We start from the raw sequence: 23,395 nt of genomic DNA, 5'->3' as shown, positions 1-23,395 counted from the left end.
CACATTACGTAAATAAAACCATAACCACGACAATAATGTCATAATGTGGCACATTCTTACACATTGTCAAACACATTATTTTCAAAATCAAAGGCCATCTTAACCTTTTTGTTTCGTACTCACTGTCCACGATCCACCAGAAGGCACAAAGTATACACCACCACAACAGTTGTGTTAAATGTGGCTAATTTGTTTTTGGTATTCTGGTAGGCATGTTGGACCGGTAGGACGCCTCAGAGAACACCCAGGAAGTCTGGGCTTCTCTGCTTAGGCTGCTGCCCCCGACCCGACCTGGAATAATGCATGGATGGATTCTGGTGCATGCCTGTGGTGTATGCTGTGTGAGCTTCAGCACCCGTGGGCAGTTACTGTATAGCTTGTACGGTGGGCCAGATGTTGATGCTGACCTTGTCTGCCAAATCGCCTGCATGACCTCGCTAACTTTGGTTGGTGATGATTCCGTGGGCCTCGGCACTTTGCCTGGTGAGCCAGTATAGCTATATGCCCCTGAACTGTCCAAGAGTACAGAAGCTTGGAGCCTCATGAGAATGACATGGACCAAAGACTAGCAACCAGTTCCGAAGTACAGTTGTCCTCGTTTATCGCAGTTAATTAATTCCAGAACCAACCGCAAAAAGCATAGTATGTCATGGGCAAGTTTGATTTGAGCGCAACAACAAAACCATCTCACGATAAAAAAATGGTGTATTATCTATCTAGTAGATCCAAGATTGTATATCAGGTTTTAGTCCATTTTATTGGACTGACTTCCTTTTTGCACTACTTATTTTTTTAGCTTGTTCAGTATTTATTTTAGTTTATTTCATTATTATTCCTTCTTTTTAATCTTATATTATTTATTTTATTATTTTTTAGCTCCAAGCTTAGTGAGGGAATATGTCCTCACCATAATTGCAGCCTTAGCAGACACATTTCTGTTTTTCTCTATTTCAATACTGTGAGTGTAAAATGTGTGAGAGTAACTGTCCAAATTAGAAGTGAAGAAATGCATTTGCTTTTGGTTATTTAAAGGTTATTTATTAATAAATGAAATGAGAACGATGACAAAGGGCAACATCATACAAATAGACATCCTTCGGCACATCGTTTCACCACATTTCACCCCTCCAGATACCCATTTTTTAAGCGGCTAGCGAGAAATCTAGTGAAGAGGCTGTGGACTCCTCCCCCATATTAAAAGCACTCACAGGAAGCTCGGTCCTGTTTGTGACATTGAATAAAAATAACAAAAAGAAGCAACAGGAGAAAGATAATTGGCAGTTCTAAACATATTTGTTTTGCTTATCATGCTTTTACTTTTTTTCTCACCTGGGACGATTACATCAATAGATTGCAGTCCTGTGGAAAACACTGTGCATTCTCTTTTGTTTGTAGAAATCACAGCGTTCACCCTGTTTTGTGTATAAATGAAAAGTAAATATGGAAAATAAAATAAAAAAACGGTGGGCTAAACACTCTCAGCAGTGTGTCCGCTCATGTGTTCACTCAATCCAGAACTACCGCTAAAACTTGTGCTGCAGACTGAGCAGGAAAATGCTTTGTTTCCAGTGTGTCTTCTTGCATGTCTTATCAAATTCGCCCTTTGAGAGAACCTTTGACCGCACACTGAGCAGGTAAAAGGTTTCTCCCCTGTGTGCGTCCTCATGTGTTGAACCAATATGGAACGATCCCGAAAACCTGTGTTGCACACTGAGCAGGTAAAAGGTTTCTCTCCAGTGTGTATCCTTGTGTGTGCGGTCAAATTTGGCTTTTGAGAGAATCTTTTACCGCAGACTGAACAGGCAAAAGGTTTCTCACCTGTGTGCGTTCTCATGTGTCTCATCAAACTAACCTTCAGTGAGAATGTTTGACAACAAACCGGGCAGCTAAAATGGTTGTCCAAAGTGTGCGTTTTCATGTGTTTAATTAAACCTGAATGACTACTTAAACTTGTGTTGCACACTGAACAAGTGAAGTGCCTTTCTCCAGCATGTGTTTTAGTGTGTCTCATGAAGTGCCCCTTTTGAGAGAATCGTTTGCCACAAACTGAGCAGGCAAAGGGTTTCTCCCCAGTGTGTGTCCTTGTATGGGTTAACAAGCCTCCCTTTTGAGAAAACCCTTTACCACAAACTGAACAAGAAAAGGGTTTCTCTCCGGTGTGCGTTCTCATATGTTGAACCAATACCGAGCTCACACTAAAACTTGCATCGCAGACAGAGCAGGAATACGGTTTTTCTCCAGTGTGCGTCCTCGTGTGCGTTATGAAATTTGACTTAAGAGAGAATGTTTTACAGCAAAATGAGCAGCTGAATGGTTTCTCTCCTGTGTGAACCCTCATGTGTCTTTTCAGAGTTGAACTGTCACCAAACATATTCCCACATTTAGAGCACTTAAAGTCTTTGATGCCCGTGTGGTTTCTCACGTGTCTTTTCAGATTACTGCTGTCATAAAAAGTTTTGTCACACTGAAAGCATTTAAAGTGTGTGTTGTCAGTGTGACATGTCATATCAGCTTTAGAGTCTTCATCATCAGTGTCAGGAGAGTGTGACCTTGTATCGTCACTATCTGATAGTGGAGCTAAGAGGTTGTCTGCTTGTGATCCTCCACAGTGGTCTCCATCAGCTTCTGTTGTCATGTGTTGAGTTGAGCTGCTGCTTGGAGGCTCCACCTCTCTCTTCTCCTCACTTTCACCTTTGTCTTCATCATCTTCACTCTTCACAATGACACGAATCACTGGGAACTCTTCCAGTCCATCTTGACTGATGCTATGATCCTCATCTTCTTCTTTAATGTAGGCTGGCTGTGGCTGCTCCTCTTCTTCTTTAATGTGGGGGGGCCGGGGCTTCTCCTGCTTTTTCCTGGTGCTCCACTTCGGCTGCTCAGTGGTAAGATGTTCGTCACTGACGTCTGAAGAACACAAGAAGACAAAGATATGTTTTAGAAAGGTCAGGCTTTGCTTTGAATGTTGTGGGACGGTGGTGGCTGTCTCTTGATCAGTCTGGTAGTTGATGCAATAAACCAAGAAAATGTAGAAAACAGGTTCAGTGTTTCCCACAGAACTGCAATCTATTTGTGGCGTTAGAGTGGTGGTGGGGGCACATGACGTCATCATCTAATGTGACATGACGCATGTGCATGTAATTTTCATGGATTTTTATGCCGTTTTTGTCTTTTGCTATGTCACAAGCACGACAGAGGCCCCTGTGATTGCTTTTAGATGGAGAAGGCCTGCAGCAGCACCCGCTACTCATTGAGAAGAGTGATACATGCTTTCACGTTTGTCTCCAAAAGTGTCCAGTAACACCAGTAAAAGTCACTCAGTCACAGATTTGTTGAGTCACTTTTTTGAAAAAGACAATATAGAGGGGCTTCAATACTTGCTAAATATAGCCACAATGTCACAAAGTTGACAACACTGATCCCTCCTGCTACGTCTTCTTATTCTCTGGCAGACCAGGTGCATATGAGGTGTGTTAAGAAGCAAAGTTACGATGCCATCTACTGTACAGAGTTGGAAAGACAATCTACATTCACAGACAGTCCCGTTATAATGTGTTTATGAGCGAGGGTCAACAGGTAGCACCAAATCCATTTGTGGTGGTCTATGGTGGTTGTACTTGTAATATTTCATGTCATTATCATTATTGTATGATAGTGTAGGTGTGGTTCAGCCAGCCCCACTCGAACCAGGGTCTGCAGAATGAGAGTCTAGAGTGTGAGCTCTTGAGCTTAAAGCCTAGACTGTCAACTCAATGTACAACGCGGCTCTTCAGGCATCAGGGGTGAGGCTTATCAATGGCTTTCGCACCCATAGGTTTCAAAAACACAAGGATAAAACCGCGTCTATGCCCTTCGTGCGCATGTGTAAGTCTGGACAGTGGTCACAAGAGATGGGACATTGAAGGGAGCCAGCTATTGAGCCATTCCTTTCAAAGAGCCGTTCAAAAGACTGGCCCGTTGTTATAGTTCTTAATTTTTTTTCTTTTAACAAGTGATTCGTTTTTATGAAACGGTGGTAGCAGTTCTAAGATAAGAACTGGATCAAACATACACACACATTATTCTGAAATGTTGACTGTACTGTAATTTCATTTGGCTTTGTAAGTATTCCACCGGTGGCGTCATATGCTCTTACTTTGACAGTGACATAATTATTCCCTCAACAACAACAAAAATTGCAGCACAATAAAATCGAACGAGCGAATCTAAACTTGAAATATGTTTCCAGCTTACTTTAAAAGAGTTTTTCAAAAAACTCGATAAGTTCGCGAACGTCACATCTCTTGTGGACAAGTCTTGCATGGCTTCGCTGGCTTTCAACATGAACGTTCGCTACCTGTTCCAGTTATCCATCCATTTTCTATGCCGCTTGTCCTCAGTAGGGTTGCAGGGGTATGCTGGAGGCTATCCCAGCTGACTTTGGCGAGAGGCGGGTACATCCTGGACTGGTTGCTAGCCAGTGGCCTGGCACATATAGACAAACAACCATTTACACTCACATTCATACCTATGGACAATTTAGAGTCGCCAATTAACCTAACATGCATGTTTTGGAATGTGGGAGGAAACCGGAGTACCCGGAGAAAACCCACGCACGCACGGGGAGAACAATGACATGCAAACTCCACACAGAGATGCCCAAAGATAAATAAATAAAACAAAACAAGCAAGCAACGAGGAAGAAGTGAACACACCTGCTGCGTTTAAATCATCTTGAGGCTTGAAACCTGCGTCGAGAAGTTTCTCCTCGTAATCTGCCATCGTTCTTTCACACGTTTTTCCACACAATCCAAACAGTTACACTCACAAAGATCTCTGTTGAGCGATGCGTTAACTTCAGTGTCTCTTTGTTAACAGCTAGCAAGATAAGCTAGCTTGAAAAGCTACGATACGAAGAATTTTATTCTGGTACACGACATACATGTGTATACGATTTTTTTTATTTAATTTGTGGAGGTCAAATAACTACGCACAGAGTGCAGAATGGGCGCCATAAAATACAATACCACTGATTTAGCGATCACGTCGTCCTGCTAACTTTCCGTTTTCCGCTTCCGGAAGACGAGTGAATTCTAGCGCATTACTGCCTCCCTCAGGTGTGGATGCGTCATTACATCTTGGCACAAAGCAGTATCAAGACCGTGGCAATACAAGTAGTTTGGATTTTGTCGTTAGACATCACCCATAGGCTTAAAATAAAAAAAAATAAAAAAACAAAATGTGGTAAAAGTACGGAATTTCAACTTTAATTCTAAAGGTTTAACAAAAAAAGGCATTTACCTTTTTATGAGTTACAGTAATTTCTAAACAGCATTTACTTTTCAGGAACTCAAAAATATTTGGACAACTATTGACAATACATTAATTTTCCAGGTTTATTCTCTTGTTACTTGAAGACAAATGAAGCAGATAAAAGTCTGGAGTTGACTTCAGGTCATGGGTTGACATTTGTCAGTTGTTTGACTGGAACTACTAATACAAAATCAAAAGACATTTCAGTGTAAATGAAGGAAGCAATTATTTAAAAACAACCGAATGAACAGTTTGGTACATTCATAAACAGCAAGCAAGCACTGCTCAGCACAGCAAAAACAACCGTCCTGAGAGACCACAGAAGACGGCTATTCTGCAGCCTCATTGACTGCTGCTGTTCTCACCAGAACACTTGTGATTGCTGACTTGGTACTTATAAGAGAATCTTTCATCACACACACTGCAACTGAAGATTTTCTCACCCGTGTGTCTTCTCATGTGCGCTATCAAACCAGCATTCCGAATAAACCTTTTACCACAGACTGAACAGGTGAAAGGCTTTTCTCCAGTGTGTATTTTTGTGTGTATTAACAAGCTACTTTTTACAGAGAAATTCTTACCACAAACTGAACAGGAGTATGGTTTCTCTCCAGTGTGTGTTCTTATGTGTACCATCATACGTGCTTTCTCGTAGAATCTTTTTCCACACACTGAGCAGGGGAACGCTTTCTCGCCTTTGTGTCTCTTGGTGTGCGCAATCAAATGCGCCTTCTCGTAGAATCTTTCGTCACACTCTGAGCAGATGAACGGTTTCTCTCCAGTGTGATACCTCATGTGTCTTTTCAGATTGCTCTTTTGCTTAAAAGTTTTGTCACACTCAGAGCATTTCCAGTGCATGTTGTCAGTGTGACAGGCCATGTGTCTTTTCAGAGTGCTACTGTCGTAAAAAGATTTGTTACACTGAGAGCATTTCCAGCGTGAGTTGTCAGTGTGGAATGTCATGGCAGATTTGGAGACGTCATCATCAGTGTCAGCAGAGTTCGACGTTATGTCGTCACTATCTGATAGTGGAGCTAAGAGGCTGTCTGCTTGTGATCCTCCACAGTGGTAACCACTATGATGAGTTGAGCTGCTGCTTGGAGGCTCCATCTCTCTCATCTCCTCACCTTGCTCTCCATCGTCTTCGTCTTCACTCTTCACAATGACACGAATCACTTGATCCTCTTCAAGATTCTCTCCCTCCTGACAGATGCTGTACTCCTCCTCCTCCTCTTTAATGTAGGGGGGCAGTGGCTCCTCCTCTTCCTCTTTAATGTGGGGGGACTGTGGCTCCTCCTGCTCCACCCTGAAGCTCCACTGCTGATGCTCAAGGGGAAGTTGTTCACTGACATCTGCAGGACACAAGGAAAAAAAAACACATGTGAATGTTGACTAGTAGTTGCAGTGTTTCCACCGCCACAAATAGATTGCAGCCTTGCGGGAAACACTGAGCTGGTGTGATAATAGAGCAAGATGTGATTTGGGTATTTTCACATCCTGTGAAAAGTCAGCGGTCGAGTGCAATTAGTTATTTTTACTTATAAGAAAAAAGAACAGGTTGTTCTTTGCAGCACAACAATAGCGGTTGTAGCATTTGCCATCAAACACAAAAGCCACATTGTTCTGTTAAAACTAATCTAATGGAAAGTGCACCTAAATGACTTAATACATCAACATGGCTGTGTTAGAAAGGAGGTTTGTGTGTGGTTTAAAGGCAAACTGACTGTCACGACTGTCAGTTTGCCTTAATTGTGCTAGTACATTTAATGTTATTATCATTAAAATACTAAAATTGTAGGTGCGGCCAGTGTAGAGGAGCTAACAGGTCAAAAGGATGGTACTGTGCCCACAATGACAACACAAGCGAAAATGGCGTCCATACCCCTCGTGCGCATGCGTAAATCTGGACAGTGGACACCTCTATTGGTTTCTGTGGCTGTAAACAACATGAAAGTTCACTATCAAGCGCCGTTTGATACATGTTCTCGTTGTATATAAAGCAAATAATACTGAAAGTTTCCATGTGACTATGTTTTTTTAATAAAGCAAACGAGCGGCAAGGAAGAAGTGCACAAACCTGATGTATTTAAGTCAACGTGAGGCTTGAAAACAGCATCCAAAAGTTGCTCTTGCTCGTTCTCCATTTTTGTTGGAGAAAGTTCCTCTTCGTACTCTATCGTTCTTTCGCACATTTTCACACAATCACAACAACTCACAGTCACACTTGATCTCTTCTTAGCGATGTGTTGATTACTTTCGCGTTTCTTTGTTAGCACCTAGCAAGCTAAGCTAGTTCGAGGACACTCAAAGTGTATCGAGACCAGTCTATCCTGACACGAATAATTTATGTGTTAAATATTATTCCGTAACATAATTTCTGTTATATGGCAGAAATGTGTACACGCTTAAGAGTCAACGCGATAAAGAAGTCCAGAACGCAGACTTCACAGACGCTAGCTTATTTTCATTGACTTTTTTTCCATTTCCGGCAGACAAGAAATGCGAGTACATTTTTGTATTACTGCCTCCTTCAGGTTAGGATGAGTCGTTTACACTTTTGATCTACATATATCGGAGGGTGCCGTCCAGAATCTAATGACACCTATTACTTTTTTTTTTTTTTTTTTTTACACATTTACTCTACTAAAAATAACGGCACTTAATTGTCATCTCCCCCCGTCACCCAACTTGCAGTCAAGGCTAAACCAACTCATATTGACTCACAATTCCCTCTTTTTATTTCACATTTTAGTAATGAAATAACATGTTGACTCTTGGTCTACGATATAATGAATATAATATAATATTAAGAATGAAATATGTTTTATTTTTTAGCAATTGGTGTTATAATTTACTTTTTTTTAAACCGTGTAATTAACCTGATAGATGAGCCACTGCGGTGAAGTGAGCCACCCATACTCTGGTTTGGTGCCGTGGCGGACATTTGACGACGTCTGAGCAGCATGGGGGCGTGAGTATCCCTGCTGTGGAGGGATACTCTACCATCTGTCACACATCCTGACTTGATGACTGACTGTTTTGAATCTGCCAAAAGAACTCATAGCCTGGTTATGGTACCAGCAATCACGCCCGTCCCCTAAAGCCTTTAGGCAGCTGCACAGAATATATGTCAAGGTGCCCCTCTTTTGACACATCTTACACTCTGCTTTGTTGGCAAGGCTCAAACATGCAGGTTCGACGAGATTGGGAGGAACTCGATGTGCGATGGTTCAGTTCGCCAGAGGTCTGCCCAAGTGATGCTTTACTGTTTTGTGTGCCCACACCTGGTTAATGTTCCATGCCTGGCCATGTTGACAAATTGCTGCTGTGTTTTTCCTTCACTGACTCTCAGATCTCATCCCATACCAGTTGACGCCTCGCTTTTGTGCAAGCAAGGTTGTCATGGTACCTTGTAGACTAGAGGTTCCAGAATATTCTTTGGCAGAACCCCCTTATCAGTCACTGTTGGAGTTTTTTTTTTTTTTTTAAGTCGGCACACTTATTGGCTATGTATGGGTGAAGAATGTTATCCAAGTGAGGGTGTGTGAGTAAAAACTGGTCAGATACCAGTTATGATGGTAAATGCCTGAGTTTAACTCTTTCTGGAATAGAAAACCCAGAGTTTCCCTCACCTCAGGGTGTACATACTCAATACTTTTCACTAAACCTGCTATGTGGATTACCCCTCTTGCCTCCTTTGCTCTCTCTTGCTTCACGGATTCATTGGGTGACTTCTTCCATGTCTTCCAGGCAACCAGATCTTCCTGGAACTCCTCCGTTTTGGACAGAGGTGAGACTATGCGAAACTGCTTGGTGTTGCTTGAGTCTTGTTCTTTTGCAATCCAAATGTCTCCCATGGGCTGTGACACTCCCTCTTCTCCACATCAGCTTCTAGATCTTCCAGAGGCGTGCAAGGAGCTAAGAACACTGCTTGTATATCTGGTAGGGTACCCCGCTTGGGCCTTTAGCAGAACCAGATCATGCAGCTTTGACAGCTTTACCTCTGCTAGGGTAAGCTGAAGCACATAGTTGAATTGGGTTACCGCTTCTGGAGGTGCCACCATTGCCTTACATAGACAGTGGTGATTGAGCTCCTCTATATATACACACACACACATATATATAATATATAAATAAATACACACGGTGCATACACAATGCACACATTCAAGATATTTAATTATAGTAAGGTGACAATGCTACAGTCGTCAAGCTAACAACATGCTGGATATGAGTTGAACAGCAATGGGAAAGAAACCTTTGGAAAGTCTAGCAGTTTTGATTCATGTTCTGCAATGCCTCCCAGAGAAAAGGAGCGGAACGAGGTAGTGACGAGGGTGCAATGATTACTATGACAACCACATCGGGTTCTCGGGAAGTTGTTAGGTCTACATACAATCTGACACATCACATATTCTCATCACAATGAAAGCTGTAAAGACTCACATTCTATACCTTTTAAACCTCCAGCACACTTGTGGTTGTTAACCTGGCACTTTTGAGAGAACTGTTCATCGCACACGCTGTTTCACTGTGATGTGTCATGATGTGAACCTTCAAGTTACTTTTTACATTACAGCGTTTACCGCAAACTGAGCAAGAAAAGGGTTTCTCTCCAGTGTGTATTCTGGTGTGGACTTTCAAATGTGACTTACGTACAAATCTTTTGCCACAAACTGAGCAGGAAAAACGTCTCTCTCCAGTGTGGATTCTGGTGTGGACTTGCAAATATGCCTTCTCATAGAAGCTTTTGCCACAAACTGAGCAGGAAAAACATCTCTCTCTCGTGTGGATTCTGGTGTGGACTTCCAAATGTGCCGTCTCATAGAAGCTTTTGCCACAAACTGAGCACATGAATGGTTTCTCTCCTTTGTGACGTATCATGCGTCTTTGCAAATTGCTCCCACGCTTGAAGGTTTTGCCAGGAGTGTGAGACATTGTGCAGTCACTATCTGATAGTGGAGCCAAGCAGTTGTCTGCTTGTGATCCTCCACTGTGGCCTCCATCAGCTTCTGTTATGTGTTCAGTTGAGCTGCTGCTTGGAAGCTCCACCTCTCTCTTCTCCTCACTTTGACCTTTGTCCTCATCATCTTCACCCTTCACAGCGACACCAATCACTGGAAACTCCTCCAGTCCTTCAAGATGTGGTCCCTTAAGACTGATGCTGTGAGCCTCCTCTTCCTGTTTAATGTGGGGGCACTGTGGCTCACACTCTTCCCGTTTAATGTGGGGGTGCTTGGGCTCCTCCTGCTCCACCCTGGAACTCCACTCCTGCTGCTCAGGGGGAAGATGTTCTTCACTGACATCTGCAGGACAGAAGATAACAAACACATGATTTAGAAAAGTCACGCTGATTATCTAGTTGTGAGCATGAACTGATGAAGCCTGCTCGTATGTGAGGTGAAACATCCTCTAAAAACAACCTTAACACTCCATTCACGGAATTAAAGGAAATAAAACCAATGCTCCATTCAATGCCCCAAGAATACAATGACCTGGATGAATGAGAATATTCACAGACAAGGTTGAACTGGTTCATGGTGGCCCTTTGTCATTAGCTCTCTTCTTGATGGAAAGAAGTTGGAGACACAGTGCCTCAAAAGATAATGTGGTGCTGACGATTTCATTGCACTTGTGACCCTTGATCTGTGTTCATGGTTCTTCGTAAGAAAAGGATTGAGTATGTTCTCGCCAAGAGAATGTGTGCATTAAAATAGTACACTAGGTCCTCAACTTACGAACACCCGACTAGCTAACACTCGTGGATACGAACACAAGCCGACTGGTCTATATTTTATTTTATTTTGCCTTTTACTCGCTCAATCAGTATTTATACTGCCACTGTACATGCTTGACCAGTAGAGGGCACTGTGACACTGCTAATGGCACTAACAGAGGAAGCCATTTGAGCTAATGAGACCCACAGAGGAAGAGTTAGACTCTGGGGAGATACAGTGTAAAGCTAAATGAAAAGCTAAATTATACAACCCTGACAGAGCGTGTGATTAAAGTTTATGAAGAGTTAATAGGCCTGCTTAATTCTACACCACCCACAGAACACTACCTCTTTTAGAAGAGTCTTTTTTTCAATAACTCCTCCTCCTTCTCCACCACAACGTATGCTCGACCACTCCTCTTCAAAAGTAAATAACATTTATCATTACGTATTATTATATCACTTTTATTGTTTTTTTCATTAATTATCCTTGTTTAATATTACTCCTGCTTCCAAACTCATATTTACATACATACACATATACTGTATATGTATACACGTACATGTAGTACCTATATCATTGGTAATATTACCTTTTCCCCTACTTGAAAATGATTCGACATAAGAACGGTCGTCTGGAACCAATTGTGTTCGTTAGTTGGGGACTTAGTGTATATGTACAGTGGAATGAAAAAGTGCTTGCCCCCTTCCTGATTTATTTTTTGCATGTTTGTCACACTTAAATGTTTAAGATCAAACAAATTTAAATATGGCTCAATGACAACACAACTGAACAAAAAAATGTAGTTTTTGAATGAAAGTTTTTATTATTGAGAAAAAAATCCAAACCTACTTGTACATGGCCCTGTGTGAATAAGTGACTGCCCCCTAAACCTAATAACTGGTTGGGCCACCCTTAGCAGCAACAACTGCAATCAAGCGTTTGCGATAACTTGCAATGAGTCTCTTCCAGCGCTGTGGAGAAATTTTGGCCCACTCATCTTTGCAGAATTGTTGTCATTCAGCCACATTGGAGGGTTTTCCAGCATGAAGCACCTTTTTAAGGTCAGACCACAGCATCTCAATAGGATTCAGGTCAGGACTTTGACTAGGCCACTCCAAAGTCTTCATTTTGCGTTTCTTCAGCCATTCAGAGGCGGACTTGCTGGTGTGTTTTGGATCATTGTGCTGGTGTGTTTTGGATCATTGTGCTGGTGTGTTTTGGATCATTGTCCTGCTGCAGAACCCACGTTGGTTCAGTTTGAGGTTATGAACAGATGGCCGGACATTCTCCTTCAGGACTTTTTGGTAGAGAGCAGAATTCATGGTTCCATTAATCAAAGCAAGTCTTCCAGCTCCTGAAGCAGCAAAACAGCCTCAGACCATCACACTACCACCGCCATATTTTACTACTGGTATGACGTTCTTTTTCAGAAATGCGGCGTTACTGTTACACCAGATGTAATGGGACGCACAACTTCCAAAAAGTTCAACTTTTGTCTTGTCAGACCACAAAGTATTTTCCAAAAGGTCTTAGGGATCGCCAACAAATTTTCTAACAAGGCTGAGACAAGCCTTAATTTTCTTTTTGTTCAGCAGTGGTTTTGGTCTTGAAACTCTGCCATACAGGCCGTTTTTGCCCAGTTTTTTTGTTATGTTGGAGTCATGTACACTGACTTTAAATGAGGCAAATGAGGCCTGTAGTTCTTTGGATGTTGTTGTGGGGTCTTTTGTGACCTCTTGGATGAGTCATTGCTGTGCTTTTAGGGTAATTTTGGTTAGTCTGCCACTACTGGGAAGGTTCACCACTGTTCCATGTTTTGGCCATTTGTGGATAATGGCTCTCACTGTGGTTCGCTAGAGTCCCAAAGCATTAGAAATGGCTTTTTAACCTTTCCCAGACTAATAGATCTCAGTTACTTTTTTTCTCATTTGTTCCTAAATTTCTTTAGATCTGGCATGATGTCTCATCAATATTTATGATGACTAGTGACATTACCCAAACTGTATCAATAGTGTCGCTCAACAATGACACCTGTTGGATGTCACAGGGTGCGCATCACCGCTGTGACACATCAGACATGAATCCATCGACAGTCTCTAATAGTGTAAGGGTACATGGGAGAGGGTATACGTTCGATCCCAACCATAGAGTGTTTGTAATAGAGGATGGGGCGGTCTGAACCATAAAGTCTGTAGCCAAACCACTCCTGATTGCAGACAATATAGTAGAGAGACTCAAATTCAATGACTTTAGACAATATTTAAATTATTGTATCATTTTATTATTATGTTAATCCAAGTTCAAAATAGATTTGATATTTTTCAATTATATAGTCAAAAAAAATAATGAGAATGCATGTCATAACGTGGAAATCAAAATGAAAGAGTTTGCAAATGTGATGCCGCCTATCCTCTTTAAAAGGCAGGGAAGAGTTGAATGAGTTTTTATTAAAGAAAATCCTTTTTTTCCAGTGTCTTGGCATTCAAAGCAAGTAAAACCAAAAGCTAATCAATACTGTATATTTATTAAGTATGTGTAAGTAATGCATATGTACTCTAAGTATTAAATTAATTTAATATCAACGACTACTGAGGAAGTAGTAAAATGTTTATATACTGTGTCTATGTGTATTGATGAGGTGCTTTTCTTTAGTAGGACAATTCTGTAAAACAAATACGACATTTAACCTGCAGAGAATAAGAATAAGAAGAGTCACTGAAATGTAGATGCATTCTGTCAGTTCAAGAGGAAATTAACTGTTTCAGATGAACAGCATGAAATACGGAATTAATGGAAATAAAACTAAATGGCTTATTTGTCGATATAAAATCACTAAATGGTCCCACATGGCGGAAATCTTTCTTTTCTTTCGGTCTCCATGTCACACTGGATTCAATGGAAGAACTGTGCTCCAGCACAGTTCTTCTTAAAGATTTGCTCCGATTGCTGAGACACTCTGTTCAGTTTGGCACCTCACATTTCTTAAAGCGATACGCGCAACAACACAGGGTTTCGTGGTTTGAGCTTGACCTGACACGTCGATGTTCCCGGACCCATCACTAATGATGACACAGAAAGAAAGAGAAGCAGCATGATGTCAAACTTTTGAGAATCTTTTGGTCTACCTCACGTTGTCAGGCAGGTCCTATTTAAGTGATTTATTGATTGGGAACAGGTGTGGCAGTAATCAGGCCTTTGTGCGGCTAGAGAAACCGCAGTTTCACACAAGGTCACGGAAGGTTGTTTTTTTTCTCCCTTAATAATAAAAAGTTTCATTAAAAAGTAGCATTTTGTGTTCAGTTGTGATGTCATTGACTAATATTTACATTTGTTTGATGATCTCAAACATGTGACAAACAAAAAAAAAAAATCAGGAAGGAGGCAAACACTTTTTAGCACCACTGTATGTAAATCATTCTTTCTGTGGCTCTAAACTACTTCACAGAAGTATTCGCCACTAAATTCTCTGATGACATATGCAACAAATTATAAGGAACATTCCTGTTTTAAAGATAAAATCGGGATAAATTGGTAAAACTAAGCTAATGCGACTAAGAATAGTGCAGGAAAAAAAATATTTGAAGAATGAAACAAACCTGCTCTGTGTAACACAACTTGATGCTTCTTGAAAACAGCGTCCAGTAGTTGACGTTGTCGCTCGTTCTCCTCTTTCGTTCGAGAAAGTTTCTCCTCGTACTCTGCTATCGTTCTTGCTAACACGACAAATATTTCTTCAACAGCCGCAGTTAGCCGCTGGTCCACCAACACTCTCAGCATTTGTACTTTGCACATTTTCACACAATCACAACAATTTACACTCACACTGGATCTCTGCTTAGCGATGAGTTGATTACTCGCAAGCTAAGCTAGCCCGACAAGATTCGAATCGGAGCCGGTACAAGTTCGTCTTCACGGTAATTAACGGCCTTCACGCGGAATATGTAGAGAAAATAAAACAAATCCTTTCGTTTCGCTAACCTTTTTTAACCCTGATTCCTTTCGTTGAAACCGTACCAAGAGTAGCGCAAAATGGCGATTGACACATGCGCAGTATGTGTTGTTACGTCACCCTTTGTCAGCAGCTAGCAAGCTGAGTTATCCTGAGAAGCGTCACTGAGAAGAGTTTATCCTGAAGACAATACTGAATCATGTGTAGTTTGTTATAGGACATGAAGCACAAATGCAGAAATTAAGGAATTAACGCTACATTACTTAAAGACTACACTGCCTGCCTGTTAACTTTTTTCCTTACTTTGTACTTCCGGTAATAAACAGCTTGTGCATTCCTGCCTCCCTTAGGTGTGGAGGTGCCATTACACCCTCGTGTAGCGAGAGTGTGGTGAAATAAGAGTTTATGTCCACACAAATTAACAATGGACAATTCAGCGTAAACTAAAAGCTGTCGTCCACAGACAGAGGAAAGCGGAAAAGAGCAGGAAAACACCAGCTGAGAAAAGAAAGATGGTAAATGCTTGTGATAAGGAGATTTGATTCGAATCTCGATACACAGGTTATGATATGATACGATTCAAAAACAATATATTTTAAAAATAGAATGATTCGATATGATTCAATGCAGTGTACAAACAATTAAATTCGATTTAATTCCACGATTGAAGTTTGTTGATGTAGATATTAATCTTACATTATAAAATACCGATTCCAATTATATTAAAGTGACATTCTTACAGTATTTCCTAATGTGTAAAAGAGCACATCATATCCCCAAGCAAGCTATAAGGCAATGGCAAAAATAAAGTCAACAGAATAACATGTCAAATGTCTATAGTGTTTAGACAAAGACAAAAAGTGTTCCCGAATATTGCATACTTTTTAAAATAAAAAAAGAAATAAAAACACATTAATCCAAAAACGTTTCAAATGTCGGCGTCCGAACGCCGCCTAGCTAGCTAGCATACTCGCCTCGGTTGGTCTGCCTGTCCAGTTCTGCACCCTTCTTGAAATTAATCCAAAGACGTTCCAACCTTCGCAGTTCAAAACAGCTAGCTATCGGGTGACAGTGTTTTATAAACAACGTGAGAGTCAGCTAGCTAGCTAACGCCGCGGCGCAAATGAGCAGAGCGCCATCAAGTCCAACACTTTTATTTTTAATTTTCCACAGAGGCACTGTTTGGGGAGTCTGTCAGCCCACCAAAAAGAATATCAAACACGCGTGATGCAATTGCATCACGCCTCATTCACTGTCTGCTAACAACTCTTCCTGGTGGCTTGGTCACACTTCCTTCGTTTCATTTGTAATGCAGTGAAAGTTCGCCAGCTGCTGACCATAAACTGAACAGGTAATTAAGTGCACATTTCTAATTTGTCATTTGTTATACAGAAACAAATAAATAGAGGGACAACTGTGTAACGAAGTGCCACAGCTACATTGTGAATGTCTAACCTGCTCCTCTCACCGCGTTTCTGGATATGCTTGAATCAAATGCTTCGACATATCTAACAAATATAAAGCCAAGAAATTCAAGCTTTCATATACTGTGTGCTTTGGGTGCTGTATAGTTACCCATAAAGCTGACAAAACGTACCATCGCTTCATTATCATGAAGTATTGTGCCGTAAGAATAGCACGGTGTCACACGGTTTAGTTTTCAGCTGAGCGTGCGCGCTCCCGCGACCTGCATGCAGATCTCGGCGTGCATGCATAACTCCGCACAACACCGACAGCCCGGGCTCTCGCGTTGTTTATAATACTCTCAACCGATTGCTTCTCTCGCAATACCCGATGCCTGTCTCCACAATCGATTAATCTAAAGATGACTGATTATTATCGACACAGGATTCTTTTACCGGTGAATCAGAATCGTTCGCTCCCCTAACCGGATATCCGGTCGCATCGGTTTATCGCTCACATCTTTGCTAAATGCTAACAGACTGGCTTGCTAATCAGGCTAAGGGCTAACAACAGAAAGGCTTTTCAGCCTCTCTTCTTGACTTAAATTTGTACTAGAAAGAAATAAAACTGACACTGTCACAGCTCTTTATTTTTATTACATTTAAATGGTAGAAACGTATTAAAAACACAACATTGATGTCATACATTATACGTGGTGACGATGTTACACAGTCCAAAGTTATCAAAGTCTTGACAGTTTATTTCAAGTCGTGCAGCTTCATTTACTGCTGCTGTTCTCACCAGCACACTTGTGATTGTTAAGCTGGTACTTATAAGAGAATCTTTCACCACACACACTGCAACTCAACACTTTCTCTCCAGTGTGTATTCTCATGTGTCTTATTAATGTTGATCGTTGACAAAAGCTTTTGTGGCAGATTGAACAGGTAAAAGGTTTTTCCCCAGTGTGTCTTCGCATGTGAATTTTCAAGTAACCCCACGAGAATCTTCTCTTACAGACTGAGCAAGCTGAAGGGTTTTCTCCAGTATGTAGTCTCATGTGTCTCTTAAGACTACGACGGTAATGAAAGGTTTTGTCACAGTGAGGGCATTTAAAGTGTGTGTTGTCAGTGTGACATGTCATATCAGCTTTAGAGTCTTCATCATCAGTGTCAGGAGAGTGTGACGTTGTGTCGTCACTATCTGATAGTGGAGCTAAGAGGTTGTCTGCTTGTGATCCTCCACAGTGGTCTCCATCAGCTTCTGTTGTCATGTGTAGAGAGGAGTTGCTGCTTGGAGGCTCCACCTCTTTCTTCTCCTCACTTTCACCTTTGTCTTCATCATCTTCACTCTTCAAAGGGACACCAATCACTGGGAACGCCTCAAGCTGCTCTCCCTCTTGACTGATGCTGTGCTCCTCCTCTTCCTCTTTAAAGTAGAGGTGCTGTGAAAGCTGCTTTTCACTGGCGTCTGCAGGACACAAGACGACAAACACGAGTCCAGCTTTGCTCCGTCATATGAGGCACTGTCCTGCCGCAGCATACAGTATGTTCTGACAATCTCTCTGGGGGTCTCATCAGTCACCACGTTGACATTCAAGACGTCCTAACCATACTGTACATCAGAGGAATAACAGAACCAATACAACAGGTAGTGGAAAAAACAAAATAAACACAGCAGAAAAACTTGACATAAAAACATGACAGCTGCTCGTATACAAAAAAATACAACGTAATTTACGCAAATCAAGGGGTGCACAATAAATACACTGAATTGGGATTAGCTGGTTTCTTGCTCCTCCACTCGGCCAAGTTACTCATCTCCATTTCATTTTAATGATCACGTTGATGATAGAAAAGTAAACATGTGAGAGTAAGAATGAAACAAACCTGCACTGTGCAACAAAACCTGATGCTTTTTGAAAACAGCGTCCAGTCGTTGACGTTGTCGCTCGTTCTCCTCTTTTGTTCGAGAAAGTTCCTCCTCGTACTCTGCTATCGTTCTTTCCAACACTACAAATATTTCTTCAACGGCCGCAGTGAGCCGCTGATCCACCAACGCTCTCAGCATTTGTACTTTACACATTTTCACACAATCACAACACTACACTCACACTCGATCTCTGCTGAGCGACGTGCTGCTAAATTTCGCGACTCTTTGTTAGCAGCTAACATAACAAACTAAGCTAGCCCGAGAAGCGTCAAACTTCACAGAGACAAGTTTATCCTGACACGAAGAATGAACGTTTTAAAGAGTAGTCCGTCTCACGGAAGACACGTGAACAAAATTAAGAGGTAATGAGCACCATAAAACAAAGTTAGAAGTCCACGATGTGACTCAATTTGCCGTCGTAATTTTTTTCTATTTCCGGCAGACGAGACACAGCAACCACACGCCAGCATTACTGCCTCCCCCAGGTGAGTAGGCGTCATTGCATTCTTGACCTATATAGCCCAGCTTGTGGTTTCTCTCCTGTAGTGATGGATAGATGAGGCATCACGTATCGTTTCGACGCAGTGACACACTGTATTGACACTGTGTTGCTAAATACTGACACCTGGTGGACTTAAAAAAATCCCTGCAGGAAACATAGTTGACAGACTCAACTGACACTGATTTGATGACCTATTGTATCCAATACCGTCATTTCCGTATTTGCAGTCACATTTTCTTGTTCCATATATGTAATTTAATTAAAAATCCTCTTTGATATTTGAGACACAGTGGATAAATTAAGTGAACATCTGTCATAATGTCAAAACCTCAGTGAAAGTGCTGTGAATGACAATGACAATGGACTCATTGTTTAAAGATTTTTATTTTTAAAAATGAGTTTCTCCAGTGTTTTGTAATTCAGTCTTTTTTGTTTCTTTGACACAATTTGTCCTGCGTTGGAGAATATGCGTTCGCAAGGCACAGAAGAGGCTGGTGTGCATAGAAACTGGTTCGCTAATAAAAACAAATGAGGGAAGGTGGACTGCATACTCTTCCAATAATGAAGTAGGTCCTCGGTGTGTTGAAAGTTACCAGATGTTAAGTAACGTTCCACTTCTGAGTTCGCATCTGTGTCACTGGACCCATCACTAGTGTAAGACAATTCTGTCGCACAAATGTGACATTTTACCTGCAAAAAAATAATATGAATAATAAACTAAGAGTTATTTTGAAAATAATTTCACTAGAACAGAATATTTGGAAAATATGACAAGAAGTGGGTAAATTGAGGAGATTGATATAAATACCTTATTTTCCGGCAGAAGGTCAAAATGATCCCACAAACAACAGAAGGGCATTTCAGTCTCTGCTTGGCTCAGGTTTTGTAATTTAATGAAATACAACTGACTGACACTCTGTCACAGCTTTTTTCCTATTTTCATTGCACTGAAATAGGAAAAGCATATTAACAAGATCGTTACACACCCAACAATGTCACATTACTGTATATGTGGTGATGGCGTTAGAAAGTTATCAAAGTCCTGACAGTTTATTTCAAGTACCGCAGCTTCATTTACTGCTGCTGTTCTCACCAGCACACTTGTGATTGTTAAGCTGGTACTTATAAGAGAATCTTTCACCACACACACTGCAACTCAGCACTTTCTCTCCAGTGTGTGTTCTCATGTGTCTTACAAGTGTTGATCGCTGATAAAATCTTTTGTTGCAGATTGAACAGGGAAAAGGTTTTTCCCCAGTGTGTGTTCTCATGTGAACTTCCAAGTAACCCCACGAGAATCTTCTATTACAGACTGAGCAAGCAGAAGAGTTTTCTCCAGTGTGCATCGTCATGTGTCTTTTCATATTACTATGGTAATTAAAAGTTTTGCCACAGTGAGAGCATTTAAAGTGTGTGTTGTCACTGTGACATGTCATATCAGCTTTAGAGTCTTCATCATCAGCGTCAGGAGAGTGTGACGTTGTGTTGTCACTATTTGACAATGGAGCTAAGAGGTTGTCTGCTTGTGATCCTCCACAGTGGTCTCCATCAGCTTCTGTTGTCATGTGTTGAGATGAGCTGCTGCTAGGAGGCTCCACCTCTGTCTTCTCCTCACTTTCACCTTTGTCTTCATCATCTTCACTCTTCATATCGACACCAATCACTGAGAACTCCTCCAGTCCTTCAAGATGCTCTCCCTCCTGACTGATGCTGTGCTCTTCCTCTTCCTCTTTCATGTGTGGGGGCTGTGGCTCCTCATCTTCCTCTTTAAAGTGGAGGCGCTGTATAAGATGCTCCTCACTGGTGTCTGCAGGACACAAGAAGACCAATACAAGTCTGGCTTTGCTCCATCCGACGAGGCGTTGTCCTGCATTAGTATAGGTTCTGACAATGTCTCTGAAAATCTCATCAGTCACCACGTTGACATTCAAGACATCATAACCATATTGTACATACACAAAATAAAAATACCTGACATAAAAACATGACAATTGCTTGTACACCCAAAGGACAAATTAGAACAAGACTGAAAATGCAATGTAATTTACAAAATCCTGTGCAAATCATGTAAGAAATGTAGGGGTGCACTTAATTATAATGATCAAGCCGATATGATAAATTATATCATACTGATAAATCCGATAATATTAAAGAATAGCTCCGATAACTCCGATAGCTCCGATCAAAGCGCCAATGAGGCGAGACTCATAGGTAACGTCCGCTGCACTCACTTGTAAACAAATATTCACTCTTTCAGAGGAAGACATTTGTGCTATAGTTGCAAAAAATGTTCCTCGACTGGCGCTCCAAACCTTATCAGCTACCTGAGACGCCAGCGTCGCCACAACGCTCGGGGGCTGTTCCTACCGCCGCAGAGTTTGAAAAGTGCAAGAAAGTTTGCCAGAGACGACCCGAGGGGTAAAGCAATCTGTGATTTCATGCTGGAAATGATGACGCTGGATGACCAGTCCTTTACCACCATTGAAGATACAAGCTTTTGTCAACCTGTAATCATAAGTTATTCATGAGCAGATTGACTCAAATCGTGATAAATAAATTTAATTTAAGAAAATTGGCTTTACATTAGGGGTGTCACAAGATCTTGTGAGATTAAAATGTGACAAGATTTGTCGTTCCGAAAAAAATGTCTTGTGGGCACTCGGCTCGGGACAATAATAAATTAATTCAATCAATCACATAATAAATGAAAATGAACTCGATAATTTTGCCGGCCTTAATATATTACCATGTGCATGCGTCTGTTTTCTTCGTCTCTCACCTCCAGACAGGCAGGTAGTTCACTCTGTGTATTGCTTTCAGCACCTTGGCACGTTTATTCCATAGAACAACGGCATGAACAGAGTGATCCTTTTTCAGTCATACAGTTTCTTTGTCTCAGTGGGTGGAGGCGGGGCCACAAGCATACACACAGAGTGCAGAAGAGTGTAATAGAAATTAAACTCAATCTCGTGTATCGTCTCATCTGTGTGAGTGTCTCATAACATCCCTACTTTATACACCTTGAGAATAGTTACTGTAAAATCCAATAGCACTCTGAATTCAGATAAATTTTACTATTCTAATTATTAGTTTTGCATATAGGATATGGCATTTTACATAACTTCTGTATCATAATTTGATTTATTTTTGTATACTGTATCGTTATTTTATTTATTTTATGTATATAGTGATTGCACAGTGTAAAATATATCTTAAATATCTAAAATAATCTTATAGATTTATTGTGTGCCAACTGTGTGGTTATTTCAATTGGTTGATGTATTGTTGTTGAATTTATAATGTTTTATTATTATTATTAATATTTCTTGACTTATTTATTTACAGGGCCTTATTTTTAGGTTATGTTATTATTTATATGGATTTAAGATTTTTTGCATTTGTAATTTGGTAAGAATGTAAATCGGGTGACTTTGTATTTTATAATCTCAAGACAATGGTGAAAACAAAGCTATTCCTTTATTTAGTAAGCGTATGTAAATCCCTGATGGGGCGGCCACAAGTGCAAATCAACACATAAGAGTTAACTTCCCGTCAACCCGATTTCACAATAAAACGTAGGTCTCTGAAAGGAAGTTAGGTATTCTCGAACAGCAATTAGCATTAGCTGGTTTCTGGTGGTGATAAAGTTAGTATACAAGCGAGTGTAAGAATGAAACAAACCTGCTCTCTGTAACACAACTTGATGGTTCTTGAAAACGGCGTCCAGTAGTTGACGTTGTCGCTCGTTCTCCTCTTTTGTTTGAGATAGTTCCTCCTCGTACTCTGCTATCGTTCTTTCCAACACTACAAATATTTCTTCAACAACCGCAGCTAGTCGCTGATTCACCAGCGCTCTCAGCATTTGGACTTTACACATGTTGATCACTTTACACGAACGCTTGATCTCTGCTTGGCGATGTGTTGATCACTTCCGCGTCTCTTTGTTAGAAGCTAGCAAGCTAAGCTACCCTGAGTCAAAGTTCACTGAAGAATAGAGATGGTATAACGAGCCCGAAGCCCCGAAGCTTATGTCAGACTTCCTGAATCACACTGCTTCGAAATAGTGCTTCGGAGCTTGTATCGCGCTGCAAATATCACGTGACCGATTACGTTTGAAGCTTTACAAGCCACAGCGCGTATTGACGGTTCGAAACGGACTGGTGGATGTAAAAAAAAAAAACGGACTGGTGGATGTCATTGCTTTGACGGGTTATTTTGGCGCTAACTTGTGTATATCATAACCATCAAGCCATTTAACAATGCTGGCTTGTAAGAAGAGCACTGGCGAGTTTGTAATGACGACCTGTGTTTCAGTCCTTTCACTGACATAGATTGCTTTGACTTCACTCTTCCACCAGATGTCGCTAATGTTGCGTACACTGAAGCACCAAAGCTCCGAATCTGTTCCGGTAAACCTCAACGCTTCATGAAGCGTCACACGCCCCCAAAACTGAAGAATGAACGTTTTGAGGAGTGATCTCTCTCACGGAATACATGTGAACATAATTAAGAATTAACGAGTAATGAAAACCATAAAACAAACTTAAACTCAAGTGTTGCCGCTTTACCTTCCTGGAGTCGGAGTTTTTTTTTTCC

The 23,395-nt window shown here is 41.1% G+C and overlaps 4 protein-coding genes across 7 annotated transcripts; all 4 read right to left on the bottom strand.

Annotated features, from left to right (window-relative positions):
* Positions 1-1,104: 1,104 nt before the first annotated feature.
* LOC129178232 (gastrula zinc finger protein XlCGF57.1-like) lies at positions 1,105-5,129 on the bottom strand. The gene is made up of 2 exons (XM_054770251.1): positions 4,695-5,129; positions 1,105-2,907 (listed from the first exon to the last, which is right to left on the bottom strand). The coding sequence occupies exons 1-2, from the start codon at positions 4,759-4,761 to the stop codon at positions 1,469-1,471; spliced, it is 1,506 nt and encodes a 501-aa protein (XP_054626226.1). The 5' UTR covers positions 4,762-5,129; the 3' UTR covers positions 1,105-1,468.
* A 216-nt stretch (positions 5,130-5,345) lies between these two features.
* LOC129178279 (gastrula zinc finger protein XlCGF8.2DB-like) lies at positions 5,346-7,765 on the bottom strand. The gene is made up of 2 exons (XM_054770342.1): positions 7,370-7,765; positions 5,346-6,644 (listed from the first exon to the last, which is right to left on the bottom strand). The coding sequence occupies exons 1-2, from the start codon at positions 7,482-7,484 to the stop codon at positions 5,635-5,637; spliced, it is 1,125 nt and encodes a 374-aa protein (XP_054626317.1). The 5' UTR covers positions 7,485-7,765; the 3' UTR covers positions 5,346-5,634.
* Positions 7,766-9,454: 1,689 nt separating this feature from the next.
* LOC129178286 (zinc finger protein 510-like) lies at positions 9,455-15,925 on the bottom strand. The gene is made up of 2 exons (XM_054770353.1): positions 14,609-15,925; positions 9,455-10,598 (listed from the first exon to the last, which is right to left on the bottom strand). The coding sequence occupies exons 1-2, from the start codon at positions 14,802-14,804 to the stop codon at positions 9,751-9,753; spliced, it is 1,044 nt and encodes a 347-aa protein (XP_054626328.1). The 5' UTR covers positions 14,805-15,925; the 3' UTR covers positions 9,455-9,750.
* A 1,083-nt stretch (positions 15,926-17,008) lies between these two features.
* Positions 17,009-22,972, bottom strand: LOC129178300 (zinc finger protein 2-like). 4 transcript variants are annotated; one of them, XR_008569775.1, is made up of 4 exons: positions 22,481-22,972; positions 19,608-20,606; positions 18,255-19,489; positions 17,009-17,835 (listed from the first exon to the last, which is right to left on the bottom strand). XR_008569775.1 is itself a non-coding variant. In XM_054770378.1 (3 exons), exons 2-3 carry the CDS (start codon positions 18,448-18,450, stop codon positions 17,144-17,146), a joined length of 888 nt encoding a protein of 295 aa, XP_054626353.1. In that variant the 5' UTR covers positions 18,451-20,606; positions 22,481-22,963; the 3' UTR covers positions 17,009-17,143. The 4 variants fall into 4 exon arrangements, 2 of the variants coding, with proteins under 2 accessions (XP_054626353.1, XP_054626352.1); XR_008569774.1 differs by having other exon boundaries at positions 18,255-20,606; XM_054770378.1 differs by having other exon boundaries at positions 18,255-20,606; positions 22,481-22,963.
* Positions 22,973-23,395: the final 423 nt, after the last annotated feature.

This window comes from Dunckerocampus dactyliophorus, chromosome 3 (assembly GCF_027744805.1).
Source record: "Dunckerocampus dactyliophorus isolate RoL2022-P2 chromosome 3, RoL_Ddac_1.1, whole genome shotgun sequence".
NCBI lineage: Eukaryota > Metazoa > Chordata > Actinopteri > Syngnathiformes > Syngnathidae > Dunckerocampus > Dunckerocampus dactyliophorus.
Note: the sequence above shows the minus strand (reverse complement) of the source record. Positions and strands in the feature narration are given on the sequence as shown.